Source organism: Hemitrygon akajei, chromosome 22 (assembly GCF_048418815.1).
Source record: "Hemitrygon akajei chromosome 22, sHemAka1.3, whole genome shotgun sequence".
Taxonomy (NCBI): Eukaryota; Metazoa; Chordata; class Chondrichthyes; order Myliobatiformes; family Dasyatidae; genus Hemitrygon; species Hemitrygon akajei.
Window position 1 is genome coordinate 17914357 of NC_133145.1, and position 19698 is coordinate 17934054.

The window sequence follows — 19698 nt, forward strand, 5'->3', positions numbered from 1 at the left end:
TTTTAGTAGTCTGAGGCAGGGTATGTTTTAGCTGCTCCTGGAACAAGCCTTGGCTATTGATGTCATAGAATCATACGGCAAGGAAACAGGTTCTTCAGCGCAACTGGTCTATGCCAATCAAGATGGCCGTCCAAGTCAGTTCCTTTTGCTGAGTTTGGCCTGTATCCCTCTAACTTTTCCTATTCCTGTACTTGTCTACATGCCTTTTAAATATTGTTATCATACCTGCCTCAGACACTTTCTCTGACAGTTTGTTCCAAAAACACAGCACCTTCTGCATGAAAGAGTTGCTCCTTCACACCCTTTAAGTCATGTTAAGCCTATGTCCTCAAGTTCTTAGTTCCCCTTCCATGGGAAAAGGGCTGAGTGTATTCACTCTATCTATGCTCCTTGTGACTTGACACACCACTGCAAGTCTACTCTTCCGTGTCTGATGCTCCAAGGAATAAAATCCTAACCTGTTCAATCTCTCCTACAATTCAGGCCGTTGAGTCCTGGCAACACTCTCATAAATCTTCTTTGCACTCTTTCCATCTTATGTACATCTTTCCTATAACAGGGTAACTATCTCTGTGCACAATACTCCATGTGCAACCCCATCAGCATTTTGTACACATCCATAATACCTTACAGTCTTGTATTCAAAGTTCTGAATAGAAAGTTCAAAACAAACATTGAGAGCCCCAGAGTTTCTTGAACACAGTTGCTAACACTAACACCCAGAACATCTTTTCATCAGCACATTATACTGACACAGGTCACACTGGACAACAATTTTTTTTCGAAAGCATTCCTCAAAAATGTTAAACACAAATATGATTTCAGACTACTTGTATCATGTAGGAATTTGGAGAAACAAGAAATTAACTTTTATTGAATATGCTGTAATGTGTTTAATTGCATAACAGTACTGATTCTTTGCAATAGTTCAACTAAGATAAAATTTTTTGGTGATTTCCATTTGTACTCGGTGTCTGAGGCTTCACACGTGTGTCCAACAATAATCAGCTAGCATTGATGAACTCCAGATGCCCCGATACTATTTTTCCATGACCACAATGTCCTGGTGAAGCCTTTCACCATGCTCACCACTGGCAAGATTTGCAGGGAAGAATTATAAATGGGAATGCAGAAAATGAATCTTTAGTGACACATTGAACTTCATGGGTTTGTATGTTTGAAGCTTGTTGTCAACCAGCTGCACATAGTTTGGTTCTCTGTAGTTGCCAAGAAAATTTTCAACAACATCCTTGAATGCCTTCCATGCGATTTTCTCTGGTCCCACTAGAGGTTCTTCGAATTGCCTGTTATTGATGACGTGTTTGATTGTGGACCAACAAAAATGTCTTCTCTAATCTTGGCAACAAGTTATTCGGATTTGAATTATGAATTGAAACAACAAATATAGATTACTTCAAAAAAATTGCATGACAGGGAAATTTCATGGTGATTTTCATGATCAGCAGCCCAAAATCCATAGGATACACCCAAAAGTATTCAAGAAGCAAAGTCTTTGTTGTCAAGAGTTATTTTTTTCCTACTGCTTGCTCCACTGACTTGAGACTGTTGATGGAAAGGGTGTTATCTTGTGATTATGTGGTTTTAGGGAGCATATACTTGATCGATGTACTGGAGCTAATACTCCAACAATGTAATGTAAAATTACCCCTCACTCTATTTTATTATTCATAATACATCTCGAAGTGAACCCTTTGGGTATTGAGTGCTCTTTCCAGTTTTTATAATAGGGAGATTTTCTATCAGCAATGATTTCATGCAAATTCTTCAGATGTTACATATTTATAAATCCTTCTCTCTGTGACATTTTCCAATCTATTTTTCTTTTCAACCTGATATTTCATTATCCGCCAATGTCAAAAGCACATTGATACTGCATGGGCATTGAATAAAGATGTGGATCCAGTCTCTTTTGAAAGGTCTGGAGTTCTGGTACTGAATAAAGCTTAGGAGCTTGGTAAGCTAAGTTAATCACAGCACACCATACACACTCTTCTCCTCTCTCTTTCCCACTTCGTACTCATTTCTTAAAGGCGCTAACTTTTATTGGGATGAATTCCATATCAAATAGTTAACATTTAGTACCATACCTAAGTTATTTATCCTAATATTTATTAAGGGGATTTAACAATGTAATCAGGCCAGAATGCTGCTGGTTATACCAGATCTATATATTGCTATATAGTCCACTTTTAAGATGATCCTGAGCTAGATATGAGTCTTAATGAAGCATGTGTGGAAAATGAGTTGGTTCACTCTATTGTACCTTTAGTACATCTTTGAGAAAGGTTGCCAAGAATATGAAAATCCTGGTCACTTACCAAGCTTGAAAATTACTATTGAATCTGCACCCAACATCCTAGCAGGCTGTGCATTCCAGCATATTGCATCTAATTGCTAAAAAAAAATCCAGTTTTTTCCTTCTGCTTCTTTTGCCAGTTTTCTTGAAACTGCATCCTCTGTGGGACTTCCCTCCTTGTAGAATCAGTAGGTTATTGTTTTCAAAACCTTCATAATTACTAACATTATTAAATCTCATCTTAATTTTGCCTCCTGTATAGAAAATAATCCCAATTTCCTCTTTCTGCACATGTAAAATACCATTTTTCTCAAACCTCTGGTACATTTACTCTGAAGTCTTAAACAGAGTAGAAATTATGGATCAAAAAACAACTACCACAATTATGAATCATTCTGGTTTATAGCTGACTAATGAAGTTAAAGTTTATAACACATAGCATTAGTATACTGTTTATGATACAACTAAGCACATACCTGAAGTAATTGTTTTGACAAGTGACAAGCCCATTTGTCCCAGGAGTGTACTGAACACATTAAATGTGCTTTGCTTCTCTCCATTCTTTTGACTTGTCATGTCCTAAGCATGTCCACAGCTCTTTGTGTATACTTTGATCTTGACAATCTTCAAGCCTGTATGTATTTTAGTAATAAAAAAAGTTGAATTTGTCCTTTGGGGGCTATCCGTCATATCCAATGATGACGGGAAACCTGTGCAGGAGAGTTTTTAAAGTGGAAAAGCTATCACACTGGGGCAGTTGACCTCAGAAGTCCAAGTCCAGTGGTACGAACTTCCTTGGTTGCAGTGAATGATCATGACATCTTCTGTGCTTTGTCATGCCCTTCGCTCTCCACAGAGCATTGCAGTGGCATGTTCCTGGCCATCAGACATCACTGGAGGTCTCACCCGCACAGTCCGCCGGAGCTGACTTCACATACTGGGACAGACATGCCCCTATCTCACCAGGGTGTGAGGCCAAGAACTGCCCTCATCTGGTTTAGCCCACTTGTCAAGGCGGTGTACTGGGGTGTGGCCACTATCGCATGCAAACAGCTACTTGGAGCCACAGGTGAGAGTTGAGTATCCAGTGGGGACCAAATGTGAGTGAGCTGTCTCAGAATGGACACGACAAACCCCTTCACCAGAGGTGCTGCCCCTTCCGGGACGCCCCATACACCTCAATGTGTCCTTTAATACCCAGAAAATGTAGAAGGTAGTGTGGACCGAACAAAGGTAGCAACACTGACTAAAATGCATCAATACTTTGTATTAATGACTAATGATTAAAGTATTCATCACCAAATTTAGTGGTGCGTGCTATTAAAAGATAGCAGAGCAATCCTTAATAGATAGGAGACAGATTAATTAGATAAATGTGCATGAATAACTGAGGATATCTTACCTGTACGGAGAGCAGTATATTAATCCTCTTTGAAGCATACTAATATTGGTAGATGATGGATAGACCTAATGGATGTAAATGTATTAATCAATAAAACAACTTGTTTTGCTGAGCATCAATAAACTGATGAAAAAATAGCTTCTCTCTGTTCTTATCTCATAGGTATGCGGATACTGGTGACCCTGCTGCTGGACACTTTGCCTATGTTAGGCAACGTACTTCTCCTCTGTTTCTTTGTCTTCTTTATTTTTGGCATTGTCGGGGTCCAGCTGTGGGCAGGACTACTACGAAACAGGTGCTTTCTTGAAGAAAACTTTACAATGTAAGTATGTCTGAATCTGGTTGGATTGATTATTTGCACAATAGAAGGAGCAATGCCCAGGGCAGCATGGTTGCATAGTGGTTAGCACAACTCTTCTCCCTCCACTGTCCGTAAGGAGTTTGTACATTCTCCCCGTGACTGCCTGGGCTTCTTCTGGGTGCTCCGATTTCCTCCCACAGTCCAAAGACCTACCAGTTGATAGGCTAATTGGTCATTGTAAATTGTCCTGTTATTAGGCTCAGTTTAAATCGGGGCATTGCCGGGCAGCGTGGATCAAAGGGTTGAAAGAGCCTGTTCCACACTGAATAATAAATAAAATAATACATGCAAATGTGAATATGACACAAATATTCTTAAATCTGAATCTAGTACAGTGTGTTATATGGGAAAGGATAGCTTTAACTGTAAAAACAAAACGGATGAGTTTTTAAGTCTGTGACATAAGTGCCTTCATCCCACAGCATGCTTTCAATGCAACAGAACAACACAAGGAAAGGGGAGCAGAAGTAGGCATCACCCCTTCAAGCCTCCCCCAGCTTTTAATGTTATCATGCCCGATGTACTCTGGGCAACTCTGCTTCCTTTCTGTGCCATTTCTTCATAGAAACATAGAAAACCTACAGCACACAAAGTTATGCCGAACATGTCCGTACCTTAGAAATTACTAGACTTCCCCATAGCTCTCTAGTTTCCTAAGCTTCGTGTACCTATCCAAAAGTCTCTTAAAAGATCCTATCATATCTGCCACCACCACCATTGCTGGCAGCCCATTCCACGCACTCACCACTCTCTGAGTAAAAAAATTTACTCATACCTCAATCTGTCAAATATTTACCCACCTCATTTTAAATACTTTCAGTGATTCAGCTTGCACCACTGACTGAGACAGAGAACTCCAGAGATTCACCTCTCGGAGTAGAAATTTCTACATACAGCAGTTTTAAATTATGACCCCTAAGGTGTAGTAATATTCCCTTTTTCAACACTCTCCCACAAGTGAAAGCATCCCAACACCTATCTAGTCAGGACCTCTTGGAATATTATATGTTTAAGTAAAGTCACCCCTAATTGTTCTGAATGCCAAGGATGTGGACCTAAATTATTTCATCTCTCTTTGTAGGTCAAGTCTCTAATCCCAGGAATTAGCCTGGTAGATCATCTGCATACAGACTTCAATCTTGTTATATCAGTTTTTGTAAGGTGATCAGAACTGTATTACATCTGAGATCTCACCAAAGCCCCTCCAAAAATTGAAACAAATGCTCCCTATTTTTCAACCCAGCCCTTTGCAACATACTCCAAAATGCAGCTTGTCTTCTTAATAACTTATTAGTCCTGCTTCCTAGCTATTCCTGATTAATGCACCAGAACTCCTAGATTCCTCTCTACTACTGGTACTAGTCAGCAGAAACATCCACCCAGCACCTATGCTATCAAGTCTTTTAATAAATAATTTTGTCAGTAGCCCTTTATGAATTTTGTGAGACTTGACTTTGAAGAAGTTACATGAGCCTCAGCATTTCATTCAATTGTGTAGCACTCTCTCAGTGCTATGCTCTAATGTCAATGCCCAAGTCTCTAATATGGGCTGACTTTCTGACATAACCTGCTACTGATTAAGCCACTGAAGGAATTAGTATATTCTAATGCCAACAAATCCTGGACACTGTTCGAACATCTAGAAAGGAAAATTGATTGCTGAGGACTTTTTCTTCTTCTATCTGAAGTACTTCAGTCTCAGACAGCAATAGCAGAGTTAATTTTCCCATTTCTACTGTCTCTGACTTTTTATGAAATATAATATATGCATTAAAATTGTTGCAACGTAATTGATTAACTTAGAAGTGGAAAGATAGCTGCAGATGACATGAAGATTGAATGTGGTTTCAACCCTGGAGTCAGAAGGCTGGATTTTCACTCTACAATGCAATAATATTTGAATTTCTGCAAGATCTGTATTGATACCTCTGTCCCATATGTGAATTAAGTGACTTCTTTATTATATTAACTCTCAGCTCTGCTTGCTCAGTCTCAGTAGTACTGAGTTAAAATTTTAAAAAGCTTCCATTTATGCAACCTGCTTGAATTACTTCAAAAGCATTTTCCACTGAATCAAGTTATTAACATGCATTAATTAGGTATGTGGGAATTCCGGCAGTTAATTTGTGCATTATTAAGGGGGTCACAGTATTATGACAATGAAAACATAGTCTATTTAATGAATTGGGAAGAGAGACATATTAGTAAGGACACTGGGGTGATCTTCGAAACGGTATCTCAAAATAATTTATATCCATCTGAGAAGCTGGGGAGCATTACACTTCACCTGTGATAATGTAGCTTTAAGTCGGCACACAACCTTTGGATTCAAAAGTGAGAGCGCTTATAACCTACCAACACTGGGCATGAAAGCTACATTTCCTTTTACGCCATTTTGTGCTGAGACACATCAGGACCCCTTCCAGCACTACCAACTGGAATACCTTCGGGTCTGCGTCAACCTTTGTGGTACCCTGCTGATTTGGAACTCCTCGGGCACAAGAACCCACCAATTTCATAAATTAATCTTGTACAGTAAACAGCCTAGTCTGGATCAAGATTATACATCTGCTGAAGTTCAGTACATTTAAACAAATTTTAAAGCCATAGGTCTGATTTATCAATTATCAATTTATCATCAGGAGTGATGAAGGGTCTCAGCCTGAAAAGGTTAAGTGTTTACTCTTTTTCACAGCTGCTACCTGGCCTACTATATTCTTCCAGCATTTTGTGTGCATTCCCATAGGTGGAGAAACATTCTTTTGCCATGCCTTGGAGCAGAGGATGCCATCCAAGTCTCTCACTTAATAGAGTACAGCAGTCCAGATTTAGCACTCCTTGTGAAACTGAAGCTATTAGCTTGTAGTGGAAGTGAAGATATTACCTTTAGTGGGGAGAAGTTTTTAAAATGCCCACTTTATTATCTGCTCAGCTGGTAACACTCTCAGTCCTGAACCTCAAAGTTGTTTCTTCAGAATCTTTCACAGATGTTCCAGATCGACTAACTGCTATAGTTCGGATGGAACACTCACCCCTAGGTTTCATCTTCCATAGAGATAAATGTAGTGAATCTTGCAGCCTAAAAGAGCATATATTGTAGTAAGTAAGATACTTCACCAAGTTAAAATGTATTCCTCAGTCCTAAGGCCTGATGGTCAGTCAGCTTGTGGATGGTTACAAGAGCAATCAGGAATACCAGGAAGCCTAAGGTACATAGAATTTTTTAAAAAAATGCAATATACCAAGGTCCATTTGTGCCAAATCAAACAAGTCAATATTGATTCATAGCTACACGAGGAATGGTTTCTCCAGTGAAGTTTTACTGAAATCACAACACAATAGCTGGAGATCCATGTTTATTTATAAATTTCTGTTAAAGCAATTCTGTGTGGAAGACCAGTGCCAATTCTATGTAGGCTCACAGATAATCTTATTTTTATACTGCTTATAATCCCAGGCCTTGGATGATAAGCAGGAGGTACGTGGTAGAAGTACAAACTCCGCTCCACCATATCTTATCATGGCTGAACCTTGGAACTGTTATCCTCAATGGGAACTGCCAATGAAATTTAGGGACTATTTGGGACAGCAGTGCTTTTAAGCTGTGGGTAAAGACTGGGAGTAGATAGCTCAAGACTTTGTTAGATGGTGAGACCCGGGTTTGAGGTTAAGTGCAAAGAATTCTTAACCTGGTACAAGATGCCATTGGAATCATAACAAGTATTGCTTACCTTGCTTCACAAACAGTACAGCAAAGGAACAGACCCTTCAGCCTGCACCAACTATAATGCCAACGATCCATATCCAGTCATTCCTGGATTGTGTCTGTCTGAATTGTGTTCAGTGTTACTATTGTATCTGATTCTACCAATTGGCAACACAATCCATTAACCTACCATTCTCTGTAAATTAAAAAAAACTTACACATCCCTTTTAAACCTTCCCCCTCTTTTCTTATATTTATGCTCTTTAGTACTTAATACTTGTACCCTGTGAAAAAGACTATCTGTACTGCTCATAATTTCATAAACTTCTATCAGATCGCTCCTCGGCCTCCGATGCTCCAGAGAAAGCAATCCAAGTTTGTCCAACACATACACAAACATAAGAGTTTCTGCAGAAATCTTGAGCAACACACAAAATGCTGGAGGAACTCAGCAAGTCAGACAGCATTTATGGAGGGCAATAAACAGTTGACATTTCAGCCTCAGGCCCTTCATCAAGACAGGTTTGTCCAACTTCTCCTTATACTTGCTGCAATCTGGGCAACGTCTTGGTGAACTTCTCCGGCAACCCCTCTGCATCCTCTCCATAGTGTGACAACCAGCAATGCAAACAACACTCCAGATGTGCTGTAAGCAAAGTTTTATACAGCTGCAACATGACAACAACTTTTATATTCAGCGCTCTGACTGATAAAGACAAGTAAGTCATAAACTCTCTTTACCACCCTATCCACTTGCATTGCCACTTTCAGGAAGCTAGGGATCTGCATCCCAAGATTCCTTTGTACAAAGCTCCTGAGTCCTGCCACTGCACTGTACACTTTTTCTTGCATTTCACCTCCCAAAATCACCACCTCATTCTTACCCATGTTAAACTCCATCCATCTTTTCCCCACACAAATTTTTAGCTGATCTATACCCTGCTGGATCCTTTAATTCTCCTCACAAACTACAGTGGCACCAATTTTCTTGTCTGTAAACTTGCTCATCAGACCATTTATTCATTCATTATGTGCCATGTTGTATGACATGGGCCATCATGGTCTTGACCATGATTGTTCTTGGCAAATGTTTCTACAGAGATGGTTTCTACAGAGCGGCTTCTTCTGGGCTGTGTCCTACAGGTGACCCCAGCCATCATCAATATTCTTCAGAGATTGCCTGCGTGGCTTCAGTGCTTGCCTAACCAGTACTTGTGATACTCACAGCTGCTCATACAACCATCCACCACCTGCCCCCATGGCTTCAGGTGACCCTGATCAGGGGTCTAAGCTGGTGCTACACCTTGTCCAAGGGTGACCTGCAGGTCAGCGGAGGGAAGAAGTGCCTTACACTTACTTTGGTAGAGATGTATTTCCACCCCGCCACCCAAGCTAATCAGACCATTTAAACATTAACAATCAGCATCATTTAAATCCTCATAAATTGGGTGCATTTGGGAATTATAAAGCTTCAAAACTGCTGGCAGTGTGTATCCACAGTCAAAGTTTCTTCTCTCAAAGTCTCGGAGAGGATCACTGGCCCAGTTAAATTTCAGGATTTCTGCCAATTACAGGACACTCAGAAGTAAGCCCAAATCTGAGGTCTGAACACCCTGAGCTGATGGCCGAGGTATGAACTTGCTTCCTGCCATTCAGCAATCCAATGATGCTAGTTCCACTGCAACAGTGAATCTCACCCATTTGGCTATCTTCCAATACAAAAGCTCTTAAGTGACAGCAGTTATGTCCGTGGATACAGGAAGGTGATGATAGAAATCATGTGGTGCTTTCAAACAAGAACAGGACCATTGCAGCTTGGTGTGCAGAACTGTATATCACAAAGTTGTATATGCCAAGAAAATAGTTCACATAATGTCATAGAATAATGTGCAATGCAGTTAAATTTCTCAAAAAAGTAATGTTCAATTTAGGATTGTAAAGCCACAATATTCCTACTGGGTTCTCTGTGAGTCACTTACATGCAGAGATGCAATAACATGTGGCATAGACATTGATACAACAGCTAGGATTCCCATTCACACTAAGGCCATCCTTAGGCTTCTCCTCAGAGCATGCAGTCAGTCCAAAGTCTGCTGCCCCACTTCCTATGCTGGTCTCAGTTTATCATTGGAAGCCCTCATCATGCACTTAGCCATTCCAATACAAAAGCCCAAAGGTGCAATTCCTGACCTCCTCTATCACAACCATACCTTGGAGCCTCCTCTGCCAAGAGCCAGCCTGACTCTCTACAAACAGCACCTCTCCCTCGGGGTGAGAACTTGACCAAAATGGTATTATTATCCCTTGAGACACAATTCAAGAGACTTTTAGATGGATGCATGAATATGCAGGGAATAGGGGGCATGGATCATGTGCAGGCAGAAGAGATACAGCTTAATTTAACACCATGCTCAGCACAAACATTATGGTCCATGAGGTCTGTTCCTGGGTTATACTCTTCTACTTCCCATTTTATAAATCTGGCCACTTTGTTTCCATCCTGACAACTTAAGGTTAAATATTAGAATATTGATGAGTCAGGGTGGCAGGGTGGAGAAATGGCTCTACCAGAGGAGGTGTAAGGCACTCCTTCCCTCTACTAGGCTGCAGGTCATCCTTGGGCAAGGTGTAGCACCTGCTTGTCCCCCTGCTCATGGTCATGTGAAGCTATGGGAGCAGGTGGTGGATGGTCGTATGAGCAGCTGGTGTCTGTTACAAGCCCTGGTTGTGCGACCAATGACACCAGGCAGAGAATCTCTGAAGAGTATTGATAATGGCTGTGGTCACCCGTCTAGTAAAGACACTCTCCAGAAGAAGACAACGGAAAACCATTTCTGTGGAAAAATTTGCCAAGAACAATCTTGGTCATGTAAAGACCATGAATTCCTATGTCATACAACATGGCACATAATGAACATATGATTGATGAGTCTGTTCTCATCCTCAACTGAATATCTCAACCACAACTCATCAGATGGTGGGAAATAGAAAGTACTAGTCATCCCACTGAACAGCACACTGTTTCAGCATATATTGTGGAATTTTCTGAGGCTAATTTCCTAACTGATTATTAAATTCTGCTGCTTTTTATTCACAGACCTGCCTCCCAAGAGTTGGATCAATATTATCACACAGAAAATGATGATGAAAATCCCTTCATTTGCTCCCTCCTGAAGGATAATGGAATGCGGTACTGCCGCAATGTACCCCAAAGACGAGTGAACAACATTGATTGTACCTTGGATGGTACAAGTTACTACCTGTTACAGAGTAACATGACAAACAATGTCAGCTGTGTAAACTGGAATCAGTATTACACCCAGTGCCAGCCTGCTGATCACAACCCATTCAAAGGAGCTATCAATTTTGATAACATCGGATATGCATGGATAGCAATATTCCAGGTACCTTTCTCCTTTCAGACTTCTATAATGAGGAAGACTATGAGGAACTAGTTGTTAACTCATAACAGCTTTCAGCAGCTGTCATTAAGTTCAACAATAACATACATTTTTTTAAGACTCCTTATTACATAGTGCCTTTCTTGTTCTCAACATTCAAAGTGTTTTATAGCTAATTAAATAACTTTAAAGGCATATCTGCTGTTGTATAATACTGTTTACAAGAAGCGTGAAAAATAGCAGTGAAATAGATAGTCAGATAATCTATTTCTTTAGTAGTGCTTTAAGATAAATATTAGGCTATAGACTTCTTTGAAAAGTGTAATAGGATCTCTGGTGGCAAATTTAATATTTTATTATTAGAAAGACTACAACTGCCAATTATGTGCCATACCCCAGTCAGATATAATACCTTTGTACTGAAAGCTGTGGAATGTGATTTGAATCCATTTCTTCGAGATTCTAGATTGTTTTAAGTCATTTCCTGTACCCAAGTGTAAGGAGAATGAAATAATTGTTACTCCAGTTCTGATGCAACATTTAAAAAGAGCCACAAAAGATAAAGAACATAATAATAATAATAAAAACCACACAGTAAATAAATAACTTGTATAAATAGATTGGTTGTTTGTCCATAAAATGATGCTAAGCAACGTAAGGTGACTGACAGAAAATAAAGTAGTGGTGAAGGTGTTGCTTGGGGAAAGTAACTGTTTTGAGTCTCATGGTCCTGACCTGGATGCTACATAGCCTCTTCCCTAATATGAGTAGGACAGTCCATGAGCAGGGTGGGTGGGATTCTTCATGATGTTACTAGCCCCTTTTGCATCATCTTTCTGGATACGTGTCCTTGATGGCATGAAGGCCGATGCCAGTGATGCGATGGGCAGTTTTGACTACCTGTTGTAGATGCTTCCTATCCGCCGCAGTGCAGTTTTCATACCAAGCAGTGATACAGCTTCTCAGGATGCTTTCTACGGCACATCTGTAGAATTACATCGGTATCGATGTGCAAAGTCCAACTCCCTTTAGCGTCCTCAGAAAGCAGAGGCAGTGGTGAGCTTTCTTGACTGTGTTGGATGGGTTCTGGGACCATGAGAGGTTGTGTGTGATGTGCATACCCAGGAGTTTGAAACTACTTGCAATTTCCACTATTGTGCCACCAATGTAAGGGGGGGGGGGGGGTTCTCCTGAAGACAATAACCATCTCCTTTGTCTTGTTGACATTAAGTAAGAGGTTATTTGCCTCGAGTTCGTTCACCTCATTTCTGCAGGCTGTCTCATCGTTGTTGCTGATAAGCCCCACCACTGTTGTGCCGTCAGTGAACTTGACAATATGACTGCTTAGGCTGCTTGACTTAGAGGCAAGAATGCTATCACTAGGGCATGATTCAAAGATGCATTTAACATATTAGCACTCTAATTTATTATCCAAATCATATTATTCTCAAATTTGAACTGATATTCCTGAGTGAAGTACCACTGTCCTTGTGGAAATTTTAGAGCTTGCATTTATCAGAACATAGGAGGCGTATCCGTTTGGATTACCCAGAGAAAACGGTGGTAGCAGAACACTGCAGATGCAATGACCATAGGATTGACTTCGACTGCACAAACTACTGTGCCATGCCAGTGGCTTTTGGGACAGCCTGTTGAAGGAAGCCACTGAAGCAGTACTAGAGAATAAGAATTTTAACAAAGGGTAAGGTCTTGCTCTAAGAACTGGAATACCTTTTTAAACAAGGTGAGACAGCGGAAACCTGATCAGTTGAAGACTAACCAAGATGATGGAAGTTGAGTATATATATCACTGGAATAGACAAGCCACGGCATCTCCCTGATGAAAATGGCACAGTTTCTCATCGAAACGTTGGTTAAAATTAATACCTGTACCCAGGTGGAAGCCTGAGAAGAGTTTATACACCATACACACCAGGAAAGCACTAGATCCTTTTTGCTCAATTTATCTGTTATCCACCGCAACTTGATTTGTGGCAAGGAATATCAATGAGGTCTTAGGATGTGGATTAAGAAAGCAGCTAATAAGTGCTTGTAAGCTAGAAACCAGAATTCCTTGATCCAGGTTCATCAAAAACTGCATGGCATTAGATGTTTACATCCATGTTACTCGTAAGGACAGGGTAAAAAGAAAAGTTCCACATGCCTCACCTTCAGAAGAGTTTAATTATGACAAGAAAACAATCTTTGTACAGTCCCACCTTGATGCTGGTTCCTCTTGTGAATGTGATTTCTCCAGCTTGTAGTAATTTTTCCCCCTCCCCTCTTCAATTTCCCATTCTGGCTCCTCTCTTGCTTCATTATTTTCTCCCATGATGCACTCTCATCTCCTACTTTTCTACCTATCACCTCCCAGTTTCTTGCTTCAAACCCCTCCCCCACTCACCTGGCTTCCTCTATCACCTTCTAGCTTGTTCTCCTTCCCCTCACTCTACTTTGTTATTCTGGCTCATTCTCCCTTCCTTTCAAGTCCTGAAGAAGGGTTTGACTGCCCAAAACATTAACTGTTTATTCATTTCTATAAATGCTGCCTGACCTGCTGAGTCCCTCCAGCTTTTTGAGGGTGTTGCCTTAAAAAGAATTATTTTCATGCCTTGGATGGGGAGGATCTTGCTCCAATCTCATTGTCGTAATTCTATTTCAGACCAGTATGATCTTTGCTTTAGTTCTGAACTAATCCGATTTAGATTGTCCTCTTTTTAAACTGGATTAATTAAAACTAAATTGCATGCCTTAAAATTAATTCCTAATCTAAAGAGCTTGGGTGGTGAATTAATCCATCTGTGAGGGAAGATTTGTGCTTTGCTAATCTTATGAAGCACACCTATAGTTGAAGTCAGAAGTTTACATACACTTAGGTTGAAATCATTAAACTCACTGTTTAACCACTCCACAGATTTCATATTAGCAAACTATAGTTTTGGCAAGACGTTGAGGACATCTACTTTGTGCATGACACGAGTAATTTTTCCAACAATTGTTTACAGACAGATTATCTCACTTTTAATTGACTATATCACAATTCCAGTGGGTCAGAAGTTTACAAGCAAAATCAAAAGAAATCAGCCAAGACCTCAGAAAAAAAATTGTGGACCTCCACAAGTCTGGTTCATCCTTGGGAGCAACTTCCAAACGCCTAAAGGTACCACGTTCATCTGTACAAACAATAGTACGCAAGTATAAACACCAGGGGACCACACAGCCGTCATACTGCTCAGGAAGGAGATGCATTCTGTCTCCTAGAAATGAACATAATTTGGCGCGAAAGTGCAAATCAATCCCAGAACAATAGCAAAGGACCTTGTGAAGATGCTGGAGGAAACAGGTAGACAAGTATATATATCCACAGTAAAACAAGTCCTATATCGACATAACCTGAAAGGCTGCTCAGCAAGGAAGAAGCCACTGCTCCAAAACCGCCATACAAAAGCCAGGCTACAGTTTGCAAATGCACATGGGGACAAAGATCTCACTTTTTGGAGAAATGTTCTCTGGTCTGATGAAACAAAAATTGGACTGTTTGGCCATAATGACCATCATTATGTTAGGAGGAAAAAGGGTGAGGCTTGCAAGCCGAAGAACACCATCCCAACTGTGAAGCGTGGGGGTGGCAGCATCATGTTGTGGGGGTGCTTTGCTGCAGGAGGGACTGGTGCACTTCACAAAATAGATGGCATCATGAGGAAGGAAAATGATATATATTAAAGCAACATCTCAAGACATCAGCCAGGAAGTTAAAGCACAAATGTGTCTTCCAAATGGACAATGACACCAAGCGAACCTCCAAAGTTGTGGCAAAATTGCTTAAGGACAACGAAGTCAAGATACTGGAGTGGCCATCACAAAGCCCTGACCTCAATCCAATAGAAAATTTGTGGGCAGAACTGAAAAAGCATGTGCGAGCAAGGAGGCCTACAAACCTGACTCAATTACACCAGTTCTGTCTGGAGGAATGGAACAAAATTCCAGCAACTTATTGTGAGAAGCTTGTGGGAGGCTACCCAAAACATTTGACCCAAGTTAAACAAATTAAAGGTGGTGCTACCAAATACTAACAAAGTGTATGTAAACTTCTAACCCACTGGGATGTGATGAAAGAAATAAAAGCTGAAGTAAATCATTCTCTCTACTATTATTCTGACATTTCACATTCTTAAAATAAAGTAGTGATCCTAACTGACCTAAGACAAGGAAGGTTTTCTAGGATTAAATGTCAGGAATTGTGAAAAACTGAGTTTAAATGTATTTGGCTAGGGTGTATGTAAACTTCCGACTTCAACTGGATCTTTGAATAATTTTGCAATGTGAACACATGCATGTCTTTATAATGCACTGGTGAGGCCTCACTTGGAAAATTGTGAGCAGTTTTGGGCCCTTATCCAAGAAAGGATATACTGACATTGGAGAGGTTCAAAGGATGTTCACGAAAATGATTCTGGGATTGAAAGACTTGTCATATGAGGTGCGTTTGATGGCTCTGGTCCTGTACTCACTGGAATTTAGAAGAGTGAAGAGGGATTCTCATTGAAACCTATCAAATGTTGAAAGGCCTCGATAGGGAGGATGTTTCTTATGGTGGGTAGTCTAGGACCTGAGGACACATACTCCGAATAGTGGGGCATCCACTTAAAACAGAGATGAGGGGGAATTTCTTTAGCCAGAGAGTGGTGATTCTGTGGAATTTGTTGCTGTGGAGGCAACAAAATTATTTAAGGTGAAGATTGATAGTTTCTTGATGAACTGGTGGAGCAGACTTGATGGGCCAAATGGCCTAATTTTGTTCCTATATCTTATGAGCTTATGGAAACCAGGGCATCATGATTGAACTCATACAGTCACAAAGAAACATACAAACCCCACATGGACTGCATTGGAGATCAGGACTAAATCAGGGTGAGGCACTGTTGTGTTGTTACCTGGAGCACAGTGTGGTACATATCAAGCAGGTGAGGTGACTTGTTTGTTGTGGGATGCCTGCTGAATTATTTTATAAAGATCAGCTGGTGTCAGAGCAAGAGCTACAAAAAAAGCAAAAGCTTGAGGGTACTTAGACAGGGCCCAGAGAACATCTATAGTAAGAGGAACAGAAGGAAGAAAGGGACTACTAAAGGGGTTTGATCCTGATGAAACAGGTGGAGGGAGCATTGACAAGACAGGTTATAAGGAATCTTGAGTGGAGAGGTATTTCACCAGAACAAGCCATGAGACTGTTATCATTAATATAGCATGCAGACGGGGCAACCCAAGTAATGGCTAGCAATCCCTCACATCCTACTTTGCTGTCCACCTGTGCTGAATATTATGCATAAAGGAACAAATCCCGTCCACTAATTATTAGCTTGCTACAATATGCCTGTATTTCCTGAGCAGTGACACCACACCAAAGAACTCAGACCTCTACATAAAACGTACCTCCCTGTGACAATCTCCACTCAACAGGGGTAAATAGCAGTGTGCCTGACATATTCTTTGAGAACATAAAACTTCTTTTCAAGTTGCTCCGCTGTGTGGGGATTCTTAGTACGAGATGACTACAGCCACCTCCTGTCCTGCTCGTATGGTGATGCCCTGCCTCAGACACTGGATGTTCTTCCTGACATATATATTGTTGACAAGGGTCTTGTATGTTTCTTTGAGTGAAAATGGGATACATCTGCTTCCTCTCTGTCCTTGCCTGTTCTATGGCAGCAGTTGTGTGTGCAAGCTGGGTATTGTCATAGGGAGTGTGTCTTTAATGTCCTGACACCTTTCTCTGAAGGCTGCACAGCAAATATTTGAAATCTGTTGAGCTTGGTTTGGCGCATTTCTGGGTGTAAACCACATTGATATTGTTTTGGCCATCTTCTTGTTTTGCAGGATACCCTGTTTGGCACTCGAGTTCAATGCAACAGTACCTTAGCAACACCAAAAATAAGTGCAATCAAATTTCTTGGCAATAGTTCTCTTATCCATACCCTTTCTTCTGTATTCAAGAATCTACAAATCATATGAAATAATCACTGATTCGTTACTGTGTGCCAATAAATTATTTCCAGATGTGATGAGACTCATTTATTCCAGCTCACCCACAAATCCCTCACCGTCCTATCCCCAAATAGGGCCATATGCTATTTCAGGAATGATAAATTACCCAATTTATGCAACAGAAGTCTTTTGTACTAGACATGTGAAGTATACCGTGGTAGTCCAGGTATTGTGCTGCGGAGTTCACGTGCCACTGCTGCATGCTCTTACAAAGCTCTTAGGCAACCTATCCCACTTGACTAGCCTCTACAGCCCTCATCACTTCTCCACGCCCCCTGCTGGCTTTTTGACTGACAGTTGTTGCATCTGTTCCCTGCTCTTGCTGGCTTTGCAACACACACATCTGTCCTTGTTCAGCACCTCATTTTCAGATCTTGATGGATGTTCTACCCATTCTTTTTCCTTGTTCTAATGTTCTTAATCCTTTCATGTCAATTACTATTCTGCCAATCATTTTGACTTGGGAACTTTAGGACTGGAAGCAATCTGGTTTGTCTTGAGAAAGAAAGAAATGTCCTATCGTTTATCTATATTATGGCTGATTGTGAAAGGGTAAACAAGGAAAGCAGTGGCCCACATTTAGTTTGGTGAAGTCAAAGACCAACCCCGTTCCTCTTACCTCATTCAGTTGATAAAAAATTCAGATTTTCAACTTGCCTTCAAGTGGGATTCAGTACAGTGACCTACACTCTGAAGGAAGGGCAATATTTTCACTGAACAGCAAAATTTTTAGAGTGATGTTCATGTTTAAGCTTTCTCGAGAAGATGCTTCTTCTGGCCGCAGGGTCCGGAATGAGGGGAGATAGCCTAGGGATAAAACTTCGGCCATTTAGAACTGAGACAAGGAGAAATGTACTCGCAGAGGTTTGTGAATCATTATAAATCTTCAGTGGGATTGGGGGGGGGGGGGGTCCTAGACCCTCAGTTGATGAATATCTTCAACACTAAGACTAACATACTTTAGAGACCTAAGAGAAGCAACAGCAGGTTGGAAAGTGAAGCAGTATTCAACTTCGACTTTACTGATGGAGGAGCAGGCTCCTCATGGACCTTGACTTCCTCATCCACCTTAAGTTCCTATAGAAATGTTTAACAGAACCAGCCTGACTTGTCCATTCATATGTTCGCACAATATACTTCGCACAAAGGCCATCAGAAACAGGTTGGCATTGAAACTAGAACTACCAGCCATTAGTCCTGCCAAAGCTGGCATTGGACAACTTTTAGAGCAATAATTCCTGTTTATACTAGTGTAGGCTCATCAAATGAGAAAGGCCTATTAGAGAGATTCACCTGTTTATAAGTTTACCCCATGCCCTCCCTGAATCTGTTGTCACCTCCTGAATTAAAGGAACCCATATGATCCCAAAGTAGATATCCTTGATAGGCCACCAGGAAAAGTGAACTATCCAGTTTAATTCAATTGAAATCTGCTTGCATGTTGTTTGTTTTAAAATGAAATAACTTCAATTTTCAAATTACGAGTGTTTGCAGACTCACCTCAGACTTACACAGACAATTTACAGTGTGTAGGTGTCCTGATTTTTATTCTAACACTTCTAAAAGAAAGACAGGATAGACAAAGACTTTATCCAATTACAACCATAAATGTAAACATCAGCCAGTCAGTATCATTGCACTTTGCACTGAATGGAGGTTTGTTTCTCCTTCCCAGCTGGACATAACATTGAAATTAGAGCTATGCAATTCTGTGGTAACATCAGAAAACCATTCACATAATGGATAGTCAAAATCCTGAACTCTTTCTCATTAAGATATTAACAATGAGGCGGGAGAGAAAATGTCTAAACTGGAATTGATTGATTATTAAGATTTACAAAATCAAAGTCAAAGCTGAGTTTATTGTCATATGCAATGAAAAACTGACTTGCAGCCTCATCACAAGCATCATGTAAGCAGCATTCAAAGTAAAACATAAATTATGCACATTTTACAAATAAACATGATTAGAACAAAAAAGAAGTCCAATTTAGTGTGAAGTGATCAAAGTGTTGTTACGATACGCACCGACCATGCCAGCTTCTGGGGTTGAGACAATCTGACTCTGCAGAATATAGATAACTGCCCCCTTTAAAGATTCAGGCCCATTCCACTAATTGACAGCTATGTATTGTTGCCAAGATTTGAATATTTAAAGAGCAACTGAACTGAGGTTCAGTGCTCAATCATCAGCTCAACTTGGATTCTCGTCTAGCATCTAGTTTAGAACCCTTTCCTCGTTTCACTCTCAATTCTAGTCTCAGATACTCCAGTGCTTGGGTCCTCACCATCCTTGCTTAGGTCTCTTGCCACAAGTATAGTGATATGAATTTTTCTGGTTGTTTCAGGAACTGAATGGATAAAGGTAAGTAACAGTTCTTGAACCTGGTGGTGTTGTACTTCAAACTTCTGTACCTCCTACCCCCTGGTTTTTGTGAACAGATGGCATGGCATAGGCAGTGATGGAAG

General features: G+C 40.6%; 1 protein-coding gene across 2 annotated transcripts in view; it reads left to right on the forward strand.

Moving 5' to 3' along the window:
- cacna1g (calcium channel, voltage-dependent, T type, alpha 1G subunit) overlaps positions 1-19698 on the forward strand; it is a 315144-nt gene that overhangs the window by 53681 nt on the left and 241765 nt on the right. For both annotated transcript variants that reach the window (XM_073026745.1, XM_073026746.1), the window contains exons 4-5: positions 3882-4041; positions 10884-11190. In XM_073026745.1, coding sequence (XP_072882846.1) covers positions 3882-4041; positions 10884-11190 — 467 coding nt within the window. The remainder of the gene's footprint in view (positions 1-3881; positions 4042-10883; positions 11191-19698) is intronic.